Raw genomic sequence first — 23996 nt, 5'->3', positions numbered from 1 at the left:
CAGAAGACTTACAGCTTTAAAATTTGAAGTTGGGTCACAGACAGTTCGTATTGATCTGTCCTTGAGTGGTCAGGAGGAATAAAATCCACACGTTATTAAATTAATGTTATTCTGTCCTCTGAGGCTGGGGGTTAATGTAGCAATTAATGCTGGTGCTCTGACATATGTCCCACCCTCAACAATAATAGACTAAGAGACACTTTTCTCCTCATGAAAGAAACACCAGTGACCGTTCAACCAATTTGGTAGGAAGAGCATATTGGCCAGTCAATGGATCAACTGACCAGAAGGTGACAGCTCTAGCAATTAGTCAATTAACTGACATTTCATGGACGTGACAGTTAATCAATTAATAAAAGAAATGATGGACAGATTAATCATTAGAAAAACAACTGGTAGTGGCAATTCCATTCACACTTCTAGCGACACTTTCTCTGCCAGGTCCCAGTCTTTGGGAAATAGTTAGCACTTAGTTAGCACCAAACCTCTTGCCAAGATGAATAAATAAGAGTTAAAATTCTTTAGTATATATTATATTAAATAATCATCAGGCTAAAGACTTAGTGTTTCCTTCATACAGTCCAGCAAAGGTGTCAGCGGGTCTGTTCAGCCTATAAAAACAGTAGCACTCCACGTGTCACCCCTGTAAAAGCCATTGGCCCACATCGTAAACCTGGTCACAGCTCTGGCATACAGGTGCTCTTCATCGGCAGGCCTCAGGTGTGTGTGTGTGTGTGTTTTTGTATGTGCTGACCTTGGTTTACATTAGCCCTCATGTGGATGCTTGTGTTTATTTGCTGGTGGTCGCTAATTGGCTCCTCTCTTCACTAATTAAGCAATGAGGTCCTTCATTCCTCTTCTCGCCCACGCTAAGATAGATGGACTGAGTGAGTCATTCTTCCCATTATGCTCGCCTCCATCGGGATAATACCCACCCACCTTGTCATCAGCACCGTGGCTCCTCACCTTGTGTACTGTGAGAATGCAATTTGTAATATTCTGTCCCGACCTCCCTTTTTTCGCTGCGTCTCCTCCCCCCTTTGCTTCCTATCTGGAGATAATGACTTCCATACGTTTTAATATCGAGCGAGTGAACGAGGGAATGCTCTGAATAGAGGAGGAGGAGGAAATCTGTAGATGAGCTTCTGTTAAGTGTCTCCATATGCCCAGCAGCGAGCGCCTGCGAGGAGAGAGCTCTGGCCAGTTTGAGGGGAGGGAGAGGAGCCGCCTGGGCTGTTTGACTCCTCTCCGCAGTCTGATAATGGAGTGCAGATAAATAACAGAGCTGGATCACCCAACCATACACTTACACCTTTTGGCCTCCTCCGTCTGTTTGACTCAGAGTAATCCTATCCCTCACTTTCACCTCCAGCTCGGGGAGGAAAAGGTCTCAAAACCCATGGAAAGTCTGAACAGCTCAAAGAACGGGCTGAAGACACAGTAGCTTCCTGTTCGGGCCATCTGAACATGTTTCAATGCTTTCAATTTTGCTGGAGAAGATTTTCCATGCTCAGCATTTCAACCCAAGTGTGCAGCTGAACTGAAGACTCCTCACTTGGATGCCTCAGGAAGTTGTGGCTTTATTTTTCCAAACAATCCTCCTTCGTAGCTCACTTGAATTTATAGTGCCTTCAACCAGAAAAAAACAGATTTTGTCTCCTCATTCTCTGCTCCTGTACATCTTTCTGACTTGCAGGAGATACCACATTTTGATAAAGTGTTTGGCACAGAAGGTGTGATGGATGAGTGGCCTTCACTTTGTGGGACCCCAGAAACCAGTGTTGGGATAAGGAAAATCACATCCATATGTCATAACTTGGACAGGCAGACAGACAGGAGACGCAGTATGTCTCACAGAGCACCTATACATAAACAAGGACCTCGGGGCACCACTGACCTGTCCCATAACACAAATAGACACCCGAACAATGTGTGAATACATCTGTGAATATTTAACATGTAGTTCTAACCCACCACTCCTTCGCTGATGAAATGAGGCCTGTTCAATAACCCCGATGATCACCTTTACTTTGTGTCTTCCTTAATCATGTGTGTCTCTGTTTTCAGGGTCCTCCTGGCCCTCATGGAAACCCTGGTCGCCCTGGAACTCCTGGAGTGAAGGTACGGCACCAACACATCAATACTTTGATGTCAAATATGTGTAGGAATTATAGGATCCAGACTATAATGACTTTTTAATTTTGTTAGCCAAAGTGTTAAAGGCACAATCCATGATCATAAATCTTAATACCAGAATTAAACACAAGACAACAACTACATTTCCATACATTTGCCATAAACTGTAAATAAAGGTGGAAGACCCATTTCCTAGAGTAGCCATATTTTCAAAACCCCAAACTGGGACCCTTAACTACACTGTGCGTTCATGTATCACATGTATGAGCTGGCATGCGCCATAGGTGGTTTCATCTGGGGCCGAGGATTTCACATGGGTGCCATGAATGCAGCATTTTTATCGCTGGGTACTTTACAAAGGAGGGAGGAAGCCTGCTGGAGTTCTTTTGAAAAGACTGACAGGTTCTGTCAGAAACAGCTGCAAGATCTTCCCGGACAAACTGGGACTTGTGGTAAAAAACAGGATGTTTTAGTGCTGTACAGATATTTTTTGGGACTCAGGACACCCAGCTTAAAACTGGGACAGTTGCAGACAAACATCGGCTGACTCATTTACGAGAAGGGTTCGGCTGTTAATCAAATCCAAATCGAATATCTAAATAAAAGCAAACTCATCAGAAAAACAAACACTTAATCGTACACCAGCATTGGAAAGCAGCTAAGATAAAAGAAACCATGTTTGGGGAAAATGTATTTGATGTGGCTCATGTCTCCTCTGTTAACAATGGGGGGGGGGCTTTTGGATCTACACTGCAGCCAGCCAATAGGGGGGGATTATTTTGGTAAATTATATGTATATTTCTGTAAGCAAATCTCCCAAAATAAATAAAAACTACTAAAAAAACACTTAATGAGCAACACCGTTGCACTAGATGACATCTACCATCATCACCTTGTACTCACACACTGTAGTTTATTTTAAGCCAATCCCACCTACGCTGCCCTGTAAATACTCATTAACCAAATGTGTATTAGTCTGTGGTTGAAAGTAACCCACAACAAATACACAGTTTACCCTTTTACAAGCTTAATTTTCTACAAACTAGGTTGTCCAGCCGTTTCAGGAAACTACTTTAACAATTTGTGACCTGTTGTAAGGATATATGTCTTCAGTAGGAACTCATAAGCTTTGGAGCTGGGAACCACAGACTGAGGCAAGTCTGAAAGTATTGAGAGATGGACTGCCACAATGTTTGTTTTGGTCTTTTCATGGGATTTGAACAAGAAGACAAGTACAGAATAACAGCAGCCTTTTCTGATGCTGTTACTGGTTTGTTTATCTCAAGAATACAGAAGTGAAACAGATCTGTGTTTTTTTACTTATGATGAACTGACAAAAATGCCGTTTTATATTTATATTAGTCTCTAAAATACATATTTCTGCAATTTAAATGGTCAGAAAATTGACATAGCAGACCTTAGGTCTCTGACCATATAGTTTTTTATGGTACACACAGCCTTAATATACACTTCTATGGTTCAACTCTAACTGATGTAATAAGACCATTTAAACAACAATGCAACAAGTATTTCTTTTTTTCCTCCCTCTTCCAGTGTTTGTTTGTTATTTCACTTAGTTTGAATATCTGAGGTCAGCTCCTCTTGGCTTTGCAGTGCAACTCTTCCAGCCTCTTAAAAAGCCATTTGTTTCTCTTCAGGAGAGAACAGCAGTTTTAAGTCTTTCTGACTCACTCATTTGCAAGTGCTTGACATCAAGTCTGTGTCCCAGCTGATTTGCTGAATTGTCAGCAGAGAGGGATACTTAGCTCCATAATATTCCAGTCTGATATTATAAAAGGACTCTGTATGTTAGGCTTTACCAAAATGAAATGGAAAATTGCTTGTATTTCAAGTCTGTACATCATCCATTCGAATGCATTGAATTCCAGCATTTTCCACACTGTCTTTAAACATTAAAAAACACATAATGGAGACCATACTTTGGCCTGCTTAAATCAGGGAAAACCCATAACTCTTATATTGTACATGTGTGTTACTGGCATGGCTCAATTTGACCCATTTGCACATAAACCTCAAACAGCAGACAGTCTGGTCTGGCACGGGTCTCTGCTCTAAGAAAAATGAACAAGCTGGATGAAAACATTCTGTGTGTTGGATGAATTCTGTTTTCAAAATGTCATTTTATTTAGGTATAATGATGATAAATTGAGACAAGATGATGATGATGAATTTACCTACTGCTGTAAGTACCCTACCATTAGACTTAAAATGAAATGAATGAAGGCATAAAATACAGGGAAGGTACACATGCTTATTAGGGTGTTGAGCTTTCAGAAGAAATTATCTCATTTAGCTTCTCTTTGAGTTTGAACTCCTCAGAGGGTGTAGTTGAAGTGGAAAACTTTTCGACAGTGAAAAGACACGGTGTTCATGTATGTATGTTACTCTTGGCTGGAGTTGCACTCCTTGCTCTGCTATGAAATCAGTGTAGAGAAAATTCCCACAAAGACTTTTCACTGCCAAGTTATATCAGAATCAAACATGTAGGTCTAAATGGGCCAATATAATGCAGATGGGAACTCTTGTCATACATTCTCCAGTAACCCAGTAAAATAAAAATAAAATGCTTTTGAAGCAGTGCATGGCTTTCCACCAGTGTTCTAATACCAGTATCAGAAAATGCCTCCAATACTACCTAAAATGCAGCATTGGGTACCAGTGAGTACGTGAGTCTGTGCACCCATCTGGCAACACTAGCCCTGAAATGGAACCATACTACTTCTCAGCAGTGTCAGGTATGCCAACGTTTATATGGTCAGTTGAGGCGAGAAATGCCAGCTTTACCTCTGCATCAAATCATGTTGCAAAGGCTGCGTTACTGTAGCTGGCTCGTGGTAACCAGGAGGTCCCTGGAGTCCATGTCAGGAGGAGGACTAATCTGTTGGATTCTGTACATGCCGGAGAGGGAAGTGGGCCTGGCTTTGGAGCCAGTCTGACATAGTGGCCAAACTGTGTAATGATGTCATGTGAGACTCTGCAGTCCAAGAAGATTTTTCTCCATAAGCTTACATTGTGGAAGAAAGGGGCGTAAAATGGTGGACACATTTTTTTGAGCGTCGCATCCCTTGAGAAATAGCTTGTTTCAACATTGGGATTTTATCAATTATCAATAACATTTGGAAAGTCTAGAAGAGCCATACAGCCTCTGTCAGAGCTGGTGCCATGATAATGCACACAGTGACGACCTATTATGTTGAATATTAAAATGCAAATGAACACTAGACCAGTCTTGTGAGTTTACTACTTTTATCTAAGATTGAAAAAGAAAGAAGGATAAAGACATACCAGAGCAACATTAGTATGACGTAAACAACAGCTACAATTAATAAAATTGATAATGGATGCATTATTGCTGCAGTCAGTGTGCGATTGATGAAGCATTAACAACAGTCAGTAGTATTGGCAGTACTGAGGCAGTTGGGGCCCCCAAACCAAATTTTGCTGATGTTTCCCCTAAAGGCTTGGGTCAGATTTGGCCTTTTGCAGTAAGATTTCTGGAAAGAAACATCCCCCATACTTATTAAAAAAGCTTCAGAACTGCACGAAAGTGAGTCACATTACAGGATTTCTCTCCATGCCCAAACTTCAGTTTGTTAAATGAAATGTTTCAGAGCACTTACAATCAGCTGATAACAGCAGTTGTTTGATTACAGTCCAAGCAACTCAGCGCTGCAACATATTTCTCCATATTCTTGTTTCTTTACATGATAAGCACCAACACAGGAAATTATCTATTTCTCCACGGACCTCTTATAATTGCAATTGAGCAGATAACTGGGCAGCTCTTTCACCAGCATGATTGGATGTTGAACGCTGACCCAGAATGCACAGACAGGATTCCTACTGCCCGAAAAGGGAGAAGAATGTTCACGATCACTCCCCATCACTTCTCGCTGGCTTGGTGTAAACCGAGTCCCCGGAGGGCATAAATGGACTGCACATTTGTGTAAATACAACTGCTAGACCCACCAATAAGTAGTATGAACTCATTACTCTTTGATAGTGTAAGTGCAAACTGCAAACCCCTCTGCGTCTTGTGAGGTGGAATACTTTGGCAATGCAAGAAATATGCAATGAACATTGGAGCAGAGTAGGATTTATCTTGTGCCCACTGTGGAGAAAAGTGTCTTTAAATGTATAAGAAGAAAATGTTCTCTGTTTTTATGTTCTAGGGACAAAAAGGAGATCATGGACTGTCCCCTGGTCAAGCCCCAAAAGGACTAAAAGTATGAATATTATCATCTTCCTACTCGATTATCAGCAGTCATGCATTATGTTGATGCATTGACCCAGTTTGTTTTTTTTTTTTTTAGGGAGAGCCTGGTGTCGTGGGCCCCCCTGGACTGCCTGGCCATGCAGGACGAAAGGTAGAAAATCTTATTCATGTCACAAGCTCTAACTGTGTGTTTGTGTGTAATCCACAAGGAAGTAACCGATATCCTTCAGACATCACTGGCCCTGTCCCATATGTGTGAAAGTTCATATTGTGTGTTTGTGTGTTTTCCTGTTCTCAAAATGTTTTCAGACATGAATCTGACTCCTTGAATGAATGAGTGGAGTTTTGTGTATTGAGAATCACTAAATCAAACATAAACTTTCAACCCTGGCCCACTCTAAACTGCCTATGAGTGGGGAAAATCGTGGAATTGCAGTGTTTAGAGGCTCCAGCCAAACATGAATGTTTGAGCTCTTGTTTGGAAAGCAGCCTCACAAAAAACAGCCGTCAAGGAGCACACCTGCGTTCTGCTTTCCCCGTGGGTCAAAAAAAAAACAAGACGTGAATATCTGGGATATTACATCATCTGCATCACTGACTTCTAAAATGACGAAGACACTTGAGGGGAGCTGAAGTTTACTGGGTGAAACATAAGTTTTACATGCTTTCTCCAAACGCACGTTATGTCAGTGACCCTCTGGAAAACGGTCCGAAAAGTAGGACAGGTTATCAATGTGGTATGGTTCTGCTCTGGATTATTAGTCTGCGTTATTTGACTTCTCTACATGCTGCAGAGCTGAGTTATCCTCCTGACAGAGAGTGATGGTTAGCAGCAGCGCGTTTTCTTCATGGCCTTGTGCATTTTATCCTTGGCCTATACCCAAACCCTGTTATCCCACTCACAGTAATTACACATCTCATGCGGTCCACAGTCTGCTGGATTTACTACTATGCAGAGTGTGCAAATGACATAGTGCTCTGTGATTGACTGACTTTGTTTGTTTTAGGACAATGTTTTTGTGTTTTGTTTTTTTACACATTTTTCATTGTGGCAATTGCAATGCATTTTAATCAATATGGTGATTTCTGAAACATACCTACTTCCATTAAAGAATAGAACTGACTATATTCTATATTTATATAATTGTCAACTTCTTTCTCTCTCAGTTGCTCCCGTTAGGGTGTTGCCACAGGAGTTTATCTGCTCAGTGGGCTCCTGGAATGGTTCTGCATTTTTGATTTGGCATAGTTTTTTGTTTTCATACCGGATGCCCTTCCTGACACAGCCCTCCCTGTATATACAGGCTTGGGACTTGATTATTGTGCATTTCCAGTGGCTGGGGAGCAAATCGGGGTTCAGTGTCTGTCCCAAAAGACACTTCAACACTGAACTGAACAGCTGAACCTATGGTTAGTAAGCAACCTGCTCTAGCACCTGAGCCAGCGTTGCCACATTTTTGTTGCTGTCAAGAGGTCCCATTGAAAGACTATGAGTGGTAATGTGGTAATCTGTCTCGCAAATCCTCTCAACTTCCCTATCCTGGCCCACTGATTCCAACTGAAAATGGAAATCAGCTCAGATAATTGATACGTTGTCACTTTAAAAAAGGCCCAATAATTTCCTAAAACAGGTGGGCACTTTTCTCAAACATGAGTAAATGATCCTATTAAGGACTATTTTCAGCTGTGGATCGATACAAATTTGATGCTTTAGTGAGTACTTAAAGCAGCAGGACGGTGGTGGGATTGATTCAAGATGTGCTATAGTGCCCGTGTTCATTGTAACTAAGGAACATGTCGCCCGGTGTAACGTGGCTGAACGATGTTATCCATGTTATTTTTAGTTCCATGATATCTTGCGTTAAGTCCGGCTGCAACGTGCGGAAAAGCTTCCCTTTTCTTAGAGCTTTTTGAGGAATAAACAATGTGGGAACACAACTTGTCACACCCTAAACCAGTTAATATGATCATACATCTGCTGTATTCTAACCAGGCGTCAGTGAGGAATAACCGGTCAAGTCTTACATGCAATTCATGGGGGTTACTGTCCACATTAAGAATAACGTTGATCATTTTTGGGGCAGCAATGGTGCTCTAGTAACATACCAGGCTTTCCCTTCACAGGCAATACTTGTTAGTAGGTTCACTTCTGGTCTTTGGTCTTTTCCTGGGATCTCTTGACAGTCTGGAAAGTCTCACTGAATGTATCCGTTAACAATCTTTACTTTGCTACTGAGAAATATTGAGTAAATTCTGTTGAAAACAGACCCAGTGGACTGGAAGAGATGTTTCACACTGTGTTTGTAGTTTCACTCCTATAATCAACAACACCGGTCTAGTTGAAAGCTTGCTAGCTGTCTGTAATGATGGCTGATTCCAATAAACAGCAGGCCTCACAAAATCTTCCACAACAACTGCCATCTTTGGTATCAGTTAGGGCAACAATGTGGAGTTATTTTCCATGCCAAGAATTTCACAAATTCAGCATTTCCTCCAGAATAATCTTGTTAGCAGAGAGAAAAACCTCGAAAACAAGAAAAGCTCTCTGAAAGCCAAATGTATGAAATTAATTTAATAATATCAGCATTAAGATATGGGATCCACCCTGCTTACGTAGAGGCAGGGAATCTCTGAGATTAAGATCAGAAATTTAATTCCTATCATGTTCAAATAAATCTAAACTTTTTGCAGGCTACAGACGGTTTTCATTCCGGATGAAATGTGAATGAAGAAGGGAAACGTTTCTGCTGAGTTACCTGACAGTCTGAGTGTTGCAACAACATCTGTTTGGAAAAACAAAGTCGTAAAAGCTTGTGGAAAAAATCCTCGGACAGGGCTTCTTCTAAATTACACTCTGCAGTTCATTATCACACTTCTCCTCTTGTGGTCTGTTGTCAGAACTATACTCTGGTGAAGATATAAAGAAACAAAAACTATCCATCAGTACAGTGAGAGGTAAAAGTAAGGTCAGGTTTCCAATGCTAATTAGAAAATGACTGCCACACAATAGAAGAAACTTTTTGTTTCCCTCCACAAACGCACATCCACACGCCCCTGTCTTCATATGGGACACAATAGCATGAGCAATAATGCCTTGGTGGAAGCTCCAGCAGTCCGTTATGCAATCATACAGCGCTGACCGTGAACAACCATCTGGACTGCTCAAGGTTCCTCCATTCAGTGTAGTAGTTGGGAGGACTCTTGTGAGTCATGGAATGTGGAGTCATGGGAAAAAGCTGATAGTCTTCCTGCTGATTTATGGTAATTGAGGATCTTTGCTGGGCGTGGACCTGCGTCCTGGCCGAGGTCGAGTGCTTGTAACAGATCTTCTTTTCGGTTCAGGTGGGGTTCTGGTCCCTCTGATCAAGTCTGTGTTAACCTCAAATACACTCGCATCCCCACAAGTGACTGTTGGCGGCCAAACAAAGTATTACAAAGCAGTTTGTATCCAGCTAGTAAAGACAAGGCAATCAGCTCGGCTCTGCTGAAAGCCACCAGACACCTCATTGCTTGCAGCTGTTCTTAACTCACATAGATTTTTTTTTGATCATACTCAGCCAAAAGTCCTTACAGGGCACTTCTGTGTTCAAATTACGCTGAAATTCCATCATCTGACACAGATGAGGCTCAGGGTTTGTTTTCTCCCCGACTGTCGTCCGACAAGCCGGTAAAACTACGACCTGCCGCTGCTTTATGGACCCGTTTCGCTGAGTTTTGTGCTCAGTGCTTGGCTTGCTGCCAGAAGAAAGCCTTTCTCACTGTGGGAAATGTGTAAAGATGTAATGGGGAGGTTGCCTGAGAGTCAGGCAGCGGTCTGCACTGTAAACTAAGAAGAGACTTGTGTATGTGTGTGTGTCAGGACTATTACCAGCCCTAGCCTGGACTAGTGTGCCTGTTACACAGCCAGCTCCGATCATGGCATGCTGGAATAGCATTCAACTTTTTATTAGCTGTGCAGCTCTCGAGATTTTTCCTTCCTGCTCCTCGGCTATGTATAAAAACACTCTCATACCTTTACGTGCTGAGTCCGATTTGTCCAAGAAAGAGGTCCGAGGGTTGCCAGGTGGGAATACGTTTTGTGTTATAATAAAAATAAGAATCTATGGAAAGCACACCACATTTTTTATCCGCCAAGGAAAGTCTGTTCCTTATTCTGTACGCAGGGGAGACACTGCTGCTGCTGCTGTTGGCCGCAGGGCTGATCTGGTGTGAGTTACACTAATTAAAACTGTTTGCTCTTCATAGAAAGGGAGAACTAATGGAGAATGTGATCCGCTTGCCATCTTTGTGTCACACAATGGATTTACAGAGCTGTGAAAGCTGTCCAATTTTCTTGAGTCCATATACGATACACATGCACACACATCAGGGACTGACTTCCTTTCGCTAGTTTTTACTGTACTCAGCTTGCTGGAAGGCCCAGACACATTCTTTTGTCTTTTTTCATGGCTGCAGTTCTTAGACTCCAGCAGAAGACTCCTATATTCCCAAAAATCCTTTTAGATACTTCCAACTCGAGGCACATTGCTGCTTGTTAGTAGATAAATAGACAAATAATCATCAGTAAGGAGTTTGACAGAACTCAAGTGTAACAGTGTCTTTTTGAATGACTGTGGCCAGTCGACCGGCATCTGGCTTCACTTGTTCAAAAGCTGCTCATGTGACAGAAAATTAGATTCTTAAATAATCGTTGCCTTTCAAAGTGTGTTTATTTTATTTCTGTGTAAGGACTTCTTTTTTTATTGGACTGGAACAAGCTCTCACGATTTGTAAAAGATCAACTCAGGAGTGTGTTTCATCTCTTTCAAATTCTGTTTCCTCCTGATGTTTTAAAAGGAGAGTTCAGATGATTTTATGCAGGGTTGTATGAGGTACTTATCGATATTCGGTGTATGACCTACAGTAGAAGCTGGTTGGCATGCCCCTAGTGTGGAGAGGCATGGAAGCTAAGCAGTATACTGCTGTGGACAAGAATATATTTGAATTGGAATATCAGTTCAAATGAACACTATATTTAGAGTATTTTCACTGCTTTACCTTGCCATCAAACAGCTTTTTCTGATGGGACAATGCTGTGTCTAAGTAAATCACTGCTCTATCCAAACCAGCTAAACTATAGGCAAAAACAGTCATTTTACCTTGCAGGAGTTGCTAAGAGACGCTAGTCTCTATTTGTTAGTTTGTTTGTGATGTTGGGATGTCCCCTTTGGACATTTGGTGCTAACAAGCAATATTTCTTATTTGTTAATCACAAATAAAAAATATTTTACTAATCTCACGTTGATTTACATATCTACCTCCAAGATTGCACATTGTGCAGACATACAGATTTGGTCCAGAACTAACCAGTGCAATACAAACATTATTTGCACATCTGGCAAATGTTTCATGTATGCTGGTTAGTTTGGTATAAAGACTGGAAATGGGAAACAGAAAGCCACCGGACCCAGCCAAGAAATGGTGCCACACACAAGCCCCCGAAAACCCCACAACTCCAACTTGTTTTTTTTATGCTTCACTTTACACATCGTAAACTTTCTCTCTGTTTCCAGTCTTTGTGCAAAGCTAAGAAAACTGTCCCCCGTCATATGAACTGGACAGACATGAGACAACTTCTCATCTAACTCTTAGAGGGAAAGTGGACAAATGTATTTTCCAAAATGTGTCACTATTCCTTTATGGGAAATTTAAAGCAGAAAATCTAGGTTTTTATTAAAATGGCAAAGTCACACTGCATTCTGAATGATGTTCTCAGAGATTCTCTTGTCATGTATATATATATAAAAAAATACTCCTGATTACTTTTTCACATGAAAAAAATGTAATCTTATGGGTACTGATTGGAGAACAATATATGTGATTGTTGAGTATCATTACTAGGTCATCAAATACTGACGTTTTGGGAATGAAACTCAGCAATCAGCTGTCTTACTGGCCTGTGATTGGCCAAGGTCTCCTCTTGCAGGTTACATTTTCTAAACCCTGAAAACAGAACCAAGAGGAGGGGAAGTCGACTTTTCTCTCAGGCCACTTGAATTACAATATACTGGAAGTTTATTATGGAGCTTTAAATGACACCAAAAATAAATTGCCTTCCCCAACCTTAGAGTTAATTTCAGGAGTGTCAGAGTATTAAAATTAACACAATCTTGATAAAAAAACGTAAATTTAGTCACATTCCCCTCCACATCACTGTCACACCGGCCTGTATAAACTCGGTGAAGTAGGCTTTACAGTTGAGCCCTGCTTTACATCAGTACGACCAAATGTCTCACAGGACGTTTGCTGAAGGAGACTTTAATCCTCGTGTATACACTCTGGCTGCAGGCTTGAGAGTGCTTGGTGTGGGTCCCAAATGGAGACTTGTTTGTTTGCAGTGATACAATCTTTTTTTTTTTTCTTCTTTTTTTTTGTACATGAGCCTCCGGACGCCTGTGGTTTACTTGTTCTGCTGCCGACAGGACAACACAGCTGGTGGCTAATGACTTCACACTTGAAGGAATAGATGCGCTTTTCCCTCAGAGATGACTACACATGACTCTATCTGCACTGCTGCAGGCCTTGATTGTGAAAAGATTAATACATTTTGTAAGCAGCTGGCGTGCTCATTTGAGACCACAGGACGTTAAGGTGACCATTAATTACCCTTTTGGGGTTCACTTGTTCCTGTCTAATTGGTTTGCTGGTTTAATGAATGCAAGATTGTTCTTAATTGTTCTATCAGAGTGCAGTGGTGGCAATAATTAGACAAACTCATGGCCCAAGCAGCTGTGTGAAACAATAAATAAAAACGGCATTGTTCTTGGGAAGAAATTGTAAAGAAGTGTTTTATTCGGGGTTAACCAGCCAATGCTGCTGATAAGTGGTCCATTAGTTTCACAGTTATTAAGTTTGTCTTTGCTGTGAACCCTTTTAAACAAAACCTTCAGGGTCTTTATTAAGTTATTTTATTGAACATTTTATAAGGAAACAAAGTCAAGCCCTCTCTAAGGCAATTGGAAAATTGTTCAACATAATTTCAGCCCCTGCGGTGTTGATGGAGATGCTCTTGAACAGGGGGTGATGAACTTTCTAACAACAAAAATTGGATTAAATCTGACCATTGACTTAATATTTTCTACACAAGACCAACATAATCTCTTTCTCTAAAGCACATCATTGAACACTGCATTTCCCTGTGGCTTGGTGATGAGAATTTTAATATGATACGATGCCATAGTCTTTTCACTTAGACATGTGTGCAAAACTCTAACCTATTGTTTCTCTATCAACAGGGACAAAAAGGTCATCCTGGTCCCTCTGGTCTCCCAGGTGAACCTGTGAGTACAGTTTTGATGCAGTATACACTTTATAAACAGATTATTTTATTACACAGACATAACATAATAGACATAACAAATAGCATTACTAACAATTAATAAGTAGTTTTCTCATTTATTATCAGAAAAATAACATAACTCTAATGAATTATAAATATACAAGTTAGTATTGATGGTTATTAGAAAGTGGTAGCTGTTATGGCAATGTCTGTAATTGTTCTGTCCCCTTTTTAGGTCATTATGTATAATGGGAAAGTGGTAGAATGTAATATAGAGCTGCAAAGGTTAGTTGTAAATTATCCAACTATTAAATTAATCACCAACTATTTTCATAACCAGTTAATCATTTTGAGAAAATTTGATTTCAGCTTCTCAAATGTGAATATTTAATGGTTTCTTTAGTCCTCTATGACGGTTGCTCACTATCTTTGGGTTGTGGACAAAACAAGGCGTTTGAGGAGGCCTCCTTTAGCTTTGGGGAACAGTGACCCACATTTTTCACCATTTTCTGACATTTTACAGACTTAACATTTAACGATTAATCATTAGTTGAAGCCCCAGTGCAATTTATGCAACTTTGAAAATGCACAGAGTAAACTCTGAGGTGAGATACATCAACAGTGTCTGAGTGTGAATTTTATTGTAGGATCAAAAAACACTCCTGAGGCATCCAACAACGGCAAGAGTGGCATCTGAAAAACAGCCAAAATATGATTTCTCTGGTTCCTCTGACACAATCCCTCCTCCATCTCTTTGAAGTGTTATCATGCTGACTAAATCCTCTGCATGCTGTTTGTCTGTCTGATGGCTGCACAGTGTGTGTTAGCTGTATGTCACTGCATGTTTACTCATCGAAAAAGAAGAGCCAAGCGTCTGCAGAGACAGTTCCCATTAGACTCCAGCGTGTCTTTCCATTTATAGTTACAAAACAGGAGAAAGGGAGGGAATGACAGGGAGAAAATATTAACACAGACACGTCGGGACGTTAAAAAAGAGGTGTGGGAGTGGTGGAGGATTACAGCTCAAGAGACGAGACGTTAGACATGAGTTGTTCTGGAATCTTGGCGGGAAGAGAGAAGGAGAGATTTTGTTGGCAGAGGTACAAGTGGGCTAAATAGTTTGGATACCCCTAGGTCATTCCTCCTCCTCCGCCTGCTTCTTCTCTTCCTTCTTCCTGAGCGAAAATCCTGTGTACTATCTTAGAGAAGAATGTGCTGTGTCACAACGCAAAAAAACCAGAAAACTTTTCCCGTGTCCTCTCTTTTCTCGGGTGCTCTCGAGAGGAGATGCACTTTGTTTTCTGTTGAAAATGACTTCAGTAGCACATGGTTTCACATGCAGAACGCACTGTTACGATTGCCCCTTTTAATGCATTCTGGGGCTTGTTAGTTTTGTAAATGAAGTTGATTTGATTTGTTTAATCCAGTGAAGATAACTGGCGACACCTTGTGCCAGAAAGACGTTACTTCTTGGTTATTGAACACAATCCTAATTAATTTGCTGGAACTTAAAATGTATAGCTTAAAGCACAAATCAGAAGTTACATGTTATAAGTACGTTGAGTTTATAGAACGTAGAACATCAACAAAATGCATTGTGTGCGACAAACATGCTGTAAGCATTTTCTTCCTTATAAATCATTTGAAAAAGCTTATTTTTTATTTTTCTGAAACCTGATTTTAAAGGGATAGTTTGGATTATTTTGTGGAATTTTGTATGAGACACTGGCAGTCGACATATCCCCAGTTAGAGGAAGCAGAGAGGAGTACTAGCACAGAAACGAAGCAATAAAGTGCTGTGGACAAAATGTATTTTAACCACTTAGGTCTACCTAAAATCAATATCAGTTTAAGTGTTTGCTATATTTATTAAAGTTTCATCATTTTTCCTTGCTATCAGATGGTCTTTTCTAATGGGGAAACTGCCTTTATATAAACCAAATATCATTCTCTCCAAACCAGACTCCATAGGTGAAATCAGAAATTTTACCTCTCAGTACATGGGAGCTGCTGATCTAGCGCTGTCTCGGTAGGTTAGTTTGTATTATTGTGTGATTTTAGTGAATCTAAACTGTCCAACAAACTAAGCTAACACATTGAGGCAGCAGTTTGGTTGTTTTGTTGTTGCAATGTTTTCCCACCAGGAAAAAACTGTCTGATGTCTCATCTCCTGTAGGCAGTAGACTGACCATGGATTAGTAACTCATACAGCCCCACAATAACTAATCCGAACTATTCTTTTAACTTGTGTCTGAATTCACTCTCTATTTACAATGTAATGCACTGTATTTACAGAGATGTATGATATTTACAGCATACATATCCTGCATTCAAAAATTTCTACAGTGGTGCAATAAAAGTTTCCATGGCACGTACACTACTCTCTCTAACAGTCTCACAATGCAATTCGTTTGCATTTTGTATGCAAAAATTACAGATGTATGACTCTACAACTGTCAGTGATGATTAAATGTCCAAATATCGATTTACTCATTATAACGTAAAATACTGAGTTTCTGTTACATAAGGAGAAGTAAATGAGTAAACCAGGAAGGGATTTTGGGACTCAGCCCATGTTTACGACAGTTTACTTGGCAGTCTTCTTCTCTGGCTTTAACTGGTACATTGCTATGTTTCTTGGCATGCTACTGCCACCAACTGTCAATCAGTGGAACAGCGTAGTTTGCATGTACAAAACATTTGCATTATCACAGCCTGTAGTCAGCAGGGATGTGTGGAGCATCACCTGTGTGCTCATATATGTACTTTTAAGTCCTTGTACTGGACATGTACCTGCTTACAGAACATGTACCTGCTTACCCCAAAACAGGGTCTACCTTTGATTTTTTTTTTTTTTAACCCCTGTGCGCTTATTGTACAATAATAACCTTCCTGCAGTACATTATATCTTATATTGCAACATTGCTTCCATTACTAACATTTACTTCTGCTTCTATGACAACTGTGTCTTTGTGGTCATTTACAAGATGTCTGACATCCTTTCTGATATTACATAACATTATGATCTCTCATAATAACACATTAATTATCTGGTTTTCCAAGGAAACTCAAAACACAGAAACATAAATGTCGTCAGGGTGTAATGAATGCGGTCAGCTTTCAGTATGCTAGTATACCAGCAGCCTGTAATTTCTTGCGTGCCTTCACTAACTAATCCCGTTTTACTCTTCCCATACATGTAGAATTAAACATTCCTCTCAGAGGGATGCATTCGGTTTGGTCTTACCACAAGGAAGGAATGACTCATGTATTATACTGTACAGTTGATGAGGATAAACATTAAGTCCAAACTGTGCTCACAGAGGTCTTAACAACATGTGGCTCGACCGCATCATAATAGCACTTACTGTCGGATTAATTGAACGGTTCGAATGGCAATGTCTGCAGTGGCGCCTCTTTCTTGAGGCGGCACTGACTCGACTAAACAAAAGGTCTTTATTGAAAAGCAAAGAGATTTAAATTCTTCTATAGGACCAATTGACTGGTGTTTATTACCTCATAAATAAAGTGCTTGTTTTCAATTTTTATTATCTCTCTTAGCTTCCTATTATTGCAATCAGTGAGAGCCCAACTCAAACCATGTGTGCATAAACAAAACCTTTTTTTCCTACACTTTTAGAAATAAAGGTTCCAAAAGGGTTCCTGAAGGGCTGAAGTTCTACCCAGAATCATTTGCTTCTGAAGAACTGTTTTTAGCAGTAATGGCTTGTCAAGTGTTCTTTGGATGAAAAGTGTTTTGTAGTGGAACCCTTAGTCTTACAAAGAACCATTTTTGGAGGACAGAGTTCAAGAGCTCTTTGTGACATAATATAAAAGGGTTCTTGTCAGAACCCTTTGGGTGGTTTCTATGTAAAACCCTTGGAATGTAAAGGTGTTCTGGGTAGAACACTTTGGGTGCGTTCTCGATAAAACCCTTGGAATATAAAAAAAGGTTCCAGGAGAACCCTCTGGGATGGCTCCCAATAAAACCCTTGGAAAACAAAAAGGTTCTTGGCAGAACCCCCTGGTGGTGGGTTCTAGATAAAACCATGTCTTAGTCGAACCCCTCCTCTGAGTGGGTTCAGGTTGGCACCCTTAGAGAGTGGAAAGGTTCTGATAGAACCCCCAGATAGGATTCTGAGTTAAACTGTTGTACCATAGAAGGGTTCTCCTTTAGAATCCCTCATAGCAGGTTCTGGATGGACCCCTTCACAGATGGTTCTAGGTATAACCCTTTATGTTGTGTTCTAGGTAGAACTCTAAAAGGGTTATAAAAGGCTCTACCAGGAACCAAAAAGGGTTCTTCTACTGGGACAAGCCAAAGGGTCTTTATGATTCTAGTCAGCACCTTTATTTCTAAGAGTGCAGCGCTTCCCTCCCTCCCTCCCTCCCTCCCTCCATCCCTCCCTCAGTCCTTTTCTTCCCCCTGTCAGTCTGCCTCCCTCTTCTTGTGCTGATTTCTCTTCTGTCTCTGTCTCCACAGGGTGAGCGGGGAGATGATGGAAGCCCGGGGGCCAAAGGCTATCCTGGCAGGCAGGTGCAGTAAATCTAGTGTTGCGGTGCTGGTTGAGCAGGGCCACACACACACACACACACACACACACACACACACACACACACACACACACACACACACACACTCACAAATAAAGATAACACAATAAATGGATTCTCTATCGTGAATTCACCTTTTGAAGTATTTTGGCCTCTTTAATAAATCAAATTTGAACTAGTAATTTTACCTACTGTCAGAATGATGAATAAAAAGGGAATTGTAGGGGAGACGCTGATATGTTTTCTGTAAAGATATTGGACGGTGGCAAAAAATCTCAGCCATCGGCATCTTAAGCGTCAGCCTCAAAAAACCCAATTTGGTAAATCCAAATAAAAAGTTTGTAGCAGCTGAATGAAGGGCAAAAAGGCCTCAGAAAGAGCGACAGACTGCTACGAGCTGTTGAAAAGCACCTGTGGTGGAATTTCAGCAACGCACGCCCCTGGTCTAGTGAGGAAATAAAATGTCAAAAGTTTTCCAGAGTAAGCGCCGTGCTGAAGAAAGAAAAGGTAATAAAAGTGTGACTAATGCCACAACTCCCCGGGTACAAATAAGCTTACTCCGTCCTTCCAAACGGCGAGCGTCATTCCTCGCCCCACTTCTAGGAATAGTGTTTAACTTAAGAAAGTCAAAGCTGGAGAGCATCAGGGTTTCTCTACATTTGCAATCTGTTTCCTCTTTGCTTTAAGCTAATTTAAACTCCACAAACAGCTGAACAACTAGTCGTGCTTGCACTTCCTGAATGTTTATGATAACGTGGAGTTCAGGCGCGGGTCTTGATGTTTGCCTTTGTGTTCTGGCGCACTTACTGTGTCTGAACTCTGATCCCTATGGACACTTAGTGCTGTGTGATGGATTAGGTTTTAGCACCCCCTACCATCTGTGGGCTGTGAATCACCAGGGCTGTCGGTTTATGTCAAGGCGTTGCACTTGGCTGTGGGGAGTTCTCCTGAGCTGAGAGTTGATCTTTATAGTTGCACGGGGAGATTTTTTGCATCGATAGATTTGCTGGCAGCGTCTCTGAGACATTGATGTGAATGCTGCTCAAGTATTAACACAGCAAACGCCAGCCAAGAGGCTAATTACAAATTTTAAAAAGGATGCAAAAAGTTGATGCTTATCATCAAGTGGTGAGACTTTTTAATCTTGTTAGATATATCACAACATTTATTTCTTTGTTTTTCTAATTAAGTACTTCCACAGCGACACAAATTAATCTCTGTCAAGGTTTGTAACCACAGAAATATGTTTTGTCATCTGTTATATTTAGGGTTTACCCGGGCCTGTAGGGAAAATGGGGCCAAAAGGAATCAGGGTAAGTAGATGTTTGAAAAATGACAGCTTTGCTGTATTAAATGTAATGTTGGTTCAACACCTTTTTATTTCCAGAGTGTACCTTAATCAGCAGCAACAGGTAAACATACAAGCATAAGAGTTTCCTCATATTCCCTGTCCCTTCCCTTCCCTTCACCCCCGTACACCCAAGTAAACAAAACGAACACACAACCAAATAGGAACATCAAAAAAAGAATACTTAAGACTGCACTAAAAACAAAAGTCCATCACTGATCATTTCTTGAAAAGTAAGAAAATAATGGGACCCATAGTTCTTGAACAATATGTCCCCAGTTATTTTTTCTAGGGTTAGTCTCTCTAATTGTAAGAAAGTAAGTCCCGCCCCTTTTTGCTCTGTGCTCCAATGACAGTTGAGCAAGCTTGGTACCTTGGTCAGCTTTCTCGTTTTCCTGTAAAAGTGATATATAGGCTCACATCTTAAGCAATATCGCTTGCTTATTAGCTAAGTAATGGATGATTTAGATTAACTAGCAAGCTAGCTAGTGTTTTGGTAGCATTACCTATCTTACGATGTGAAAATATTTCACTTTTACAGGTCCCCCAGCAATATCTTTTAATGTTTTAATGTTCAACATTTCTTTCTTTTCAACATAGTCAAGCCTAGCACATAGTATGCCTAAGTACAAGAAACAGGAAAAGTGAAAGTTGATTGAGTTACCAAGCTAACTCAGTTGTCATTGAAGAACAAAAAGGGGCGGGGCTTAGGAAGGACTTTGGTCCAGGAACAGCTTAAAAGTTGGAGGGGATTCATTTATGCATTTCTTTGCAATTCTGTTACAGTTATTAATACATGAAATATGATTGAAAAAATCGAATTCCAGAAACTTTTTAAAAGATCACATTTTCAAAACACTTGCATAAATGTTCCTTCTTTAGTTTTCATCTACAACAATTGCTGTAGGTGAATTATCTTTGGAAATTTTATGCAATTGCATGGAGTGAAATAGAATTTATGGATAAACTTTAAATTAGTTTCCTTGATTTTGTTACTCGTAAATGGAAAATGTGTTCATTCATAAATGTTTAGTAAGGTATTTTCATCTAAAACCATCCCAAGATCTTTTCCACAGTCTTTAATAGAGTTGGGAAAGATGAATGATCTGCTTTAAATGAAAACTCTTTAAGGCGATGTGCTTGATTTCTGCTAGTAAAAATGTGTTTTGAAAGTAAATGTTGAGAGCCCCCCTTAGAATGGCGTTCTCTGTTTACTTGTATTTCATGTTCTTGTGTTGCACCTTCAGTCAGCTGTCACTAAAGGCCACAGGGTAGAGAAGCACAACTCTTCTCTGTAGAGTGACACTTTTGAACTTTAACTTTTTCAAACAACCCGTGAAATGTCTCCTAAATGAATTACCTAACCAGTGTGGGTACATAAAAAGGCCACTGTCATAAACGCCACTTTTCCACCCTTGTTAACTTTGTGATGATAATGACAGCTGGTGTTGTTAGTATATTTAAACTACTGTAGGAGCAATGAACTCTGCCTCGCTTTAAATCATTTTGCTGTTCTTGTTAATGTTAGCCAAATATCATAAAACTATACTGCTCTACTGGCGAGCATAACTATAATGCATTTAGATGTTAGATTCTCATTAAATGTCATTGCGGTTTCAGTTTTTGCCCTTTTTCGCTACTGTTTTCCCTCCTCCTCTGAGCAGGTTTGGCCGGAGAGGTCTTCAGAGATCCCTGATGTGAGGGTATGTGCCCTTGGACTACATCGTGGAAGCCAGCACCATGCAGTCCATGGGCATATACACTTGCCTCAAGGCCTGGCTCGTCAGCACCACTCCACTGTAGCAAAAAGGCCTGCGGTGCTGTAACAGATCAAAGCATCACAGCAAGAGAGATTTTTAGACATGTGTTGATGTTGTTGGCACCTCTTTATAATGTCCATCCTCTCTGCTCAGTCTCATTGTGCACCCTTGTCCCCCTTTATTTGCTTTTCCATCTGTCTTTGCCTTATCTGTTCCTCCTCTCCATCTTTTATTCGTCTCTCTAGGGTCACATTGGACTCCCTGGGCTTTTTGGCTTTCCTGGTCCTGATGGCGAGAGAGTGAGTATTAGTTGCTGTGAGAGTAAATGCCTACTGGGTTGCATTATATGAGAGTGAAATAGAAATAGATTTCATTCCTGAACCACTGCAGGCACGCTTCCCCAAATCACTATTATAGGCCCAAAGTAGAGCAGGCTCCCTTTATTCTCTATTGGATCAAGCCAGCGGGCAAAGACGACCTCCATCCCAGATCGTTCTACTGTTTTGGATATGATTAAAATGTGGGAGCCAGATTTAAATTTACTTAAACCCAGCCAGGACTCAAATTCCCATGAACCTCCAGGGCAGTAGATCAAAACAGTCACTTAGGAATTTGAAATCTGTTTTACATTTTTAGCCACACTTGCCAAGTGGTGCTATGGCACTGATGGTCCTTCAGTGCATCAGTCAGTCCATGAAATTTGATACAAGCATTTATAGCATGAATCCTTAGAGGCTGAATCCCAGTTGCTTTGGTAGTGTCTTAATTTTTCATCTAGCTCAAATAATGACAAGTTAACATTTACACTATGACACGATAATCTTGAAACTAATGACCAATAGTCCTAGAACTAATGACTGAATTCTCTCAGCCTCAGCTGGAATTTAAGGTTAATGCATGCTACAAGACTAACATGCTAAGGTTTCATACTGATTGTTGGCAAATGTGTATATAATGCATGTGTTTCTGCATTGTCCTTTTCCCTGACGTTTCTCCTACCATGCCAAGCAAGTGAGGAGATCCAGACTGTCGAGTCAGAAAGATCTTTTCTCAGTTTCTTGATATGCTGGATGGAGAGTAGGTTCTGTTGGTTGCATTAGATAGCTCAGAAGATTGTCAGGCAAATTATAAATAAAAACATGAATCAAAGCCAACACACTGTAGCTCTCGTCACTGCAGTTTATTGGCATGTCCACACGTGACGTTTTGAGCTAATGCTTCTTTAGACGCAGTTGTACATATGGAGACACCATGCTCTGGTCACATGATAGTCACATGATTAATCCTAAAACACACAGATAACAATTAATTTGATAACACAACAGAGATTGATGACGGTGTCTTTATTCACCAAAATAGAGACCGATCTGAAAGTGCAGTTTGTATTCGTCAGCAACTTAGCATGCGACCATAGCATGCAGCTTAGCTTAAGTACAGCTGAGGCTGATGTAGAACCTGAACCTGACAAGCTGAGTCTGGAATGTTCTAACATGTCCTAAAATTAATCTAACTATAATTAATAATATAATGTAATATAATATTAATTGTGTATCTGTTGTATGTGTGTCTTGCACAAAGGTACTACAACTCTCATTTTGTCTGCCACCCTGTGTTGTATAATGATAACAAATTACCTTGGTGAGGTATTTTGACTTGATTGACCTCAAGTTGTGTTCAGTATGTGTATCTGTTCCAATCATATTGCATGATCTTTGCTAGCAAATGTTCAAATTTTCATTTGTAAATGCACTTTAAGGACTTCTCATCCATTTAAGTTTTAAAGTAGATTATTTTCTGATGAAGATCATTATATGATATTATTGAAAGCTCCAGAACAGCAACTAGATAGACCCTTGAGATTGTTTGAAACCGCTATTACCAAAGTCAAATATATTTTTTTTTGACTAACTAGTGGTTTTCTGTTGTGTAAGAGCTGCTGGTATTGCTGAAGACTGTTTTTATATTATGCACTTTTATCTCTCCTTTAGCGCCTTATTCATTTCTCTCTCTCTCTCTCTCTCTCTCTCTCTCTCTCTCTCCCTCTCTTTCTCTCTCTCTCTCTTTCTCGGTCTCTCATCTCTGTTTTCTTTCCTGTTTCCAGGGAATTCCTGGCGTTCATGGGAAGAAGGGCAAGATGGGTAGGCCGGTAAAGTTTTCTCTCAACATACTTCTCAGAGAACATTTTTAATGCAGCCTCATGAAAGTGAGGGTGTTGTCTTGATCTATGGACTTTTATTGTAGGTGCAGAGCTATTTTAAAGTGCATTAAATGACCATTACTCTGACCGAGGCTCAGGTTCAGCGTGAAGCCCCTCCTAGTCTCAGTCGTAAATCTGCGAAGAAAAGTCGTGGTAACTTCCACACTGGCACAGGGATTACTATAGGGGATGTCATAAGGGGAGAAATATGTACCCTAAATAGTGTAACTGAACGCCTTGGAAACAGTCTGTTCCCCTTTTTAAAAACAGAAGTAGATGACTGGCCTCATATTAAAGCCAGTGACTTCTCATCTATAAATCTTCTATGATTAATTTTCTCTGGCTGAAATTGATTAGGAAAACATTGTAGGTTACACAGTGTGCCCATTAAAGTGCTTGTTTTGCATTAGGGTGATATGATAATGTGATGTGTCAGTTGTGGGTTT

At 40.4% G+C, this 23996-nt stretch overlaps 1 protein-coding gene across 1 annotated transcript in view; it reads left to right on the top strand.

Moving 5' to 3' along the window:
• The window catches only part of col27a1b (collagen, type XXVII, alpha 1b), an 87511-nt gene that overhangs the window by 20202 nt on the left and 43313 nt on the right, over positions 1-23996 (top strand). The window contains exons 5-12 of the mRNA XM_084729048.1: positions 2068-2121; positions 6330-6383; positions 6471-6524; positions 13648-13692; positions 18175-18228; positions 19514-19558; positions 21599-21652; positions 23455-23499. Of these exons, the coding sequence (XP_084585174.1) occupies positions 2068-2121; positions 6330-6383; positions 6471-6524; positions 13648-13692; positions 18175-18228; positions 19514-19558; positions 21599-21652; positions 23455-23499 (405 nt within the window). The remainder of the gene's footprint in view (positions 1-2067; positions 2122-6329; positions 6384-6470; positions 6525-13647; positions 13693-18174; positions 18229-19513; positions 19559-21598; positions 21653-23454; positions 23500-23996) is intronic.

Source organism: Lutjanus erythropterus, chromosome 10 (genome assembly GCF_056507025.1).
Source record: "Lutjanus erythropterus isolate fLutEry1 chromosome 10, fLutEry1.hap2, whole genome shotgun sequence".
NCBI lineage: Eukaryota > Metazoa > Chordata > Actinopteri > Lutjaniformes > Lutjanidae > Lutjanus > Lutjanus erythropterus.
Note: the sequence above shows the minus strand (reverse complement) of the source record. Positions and strands in the feature narration are given on the sequence as shown.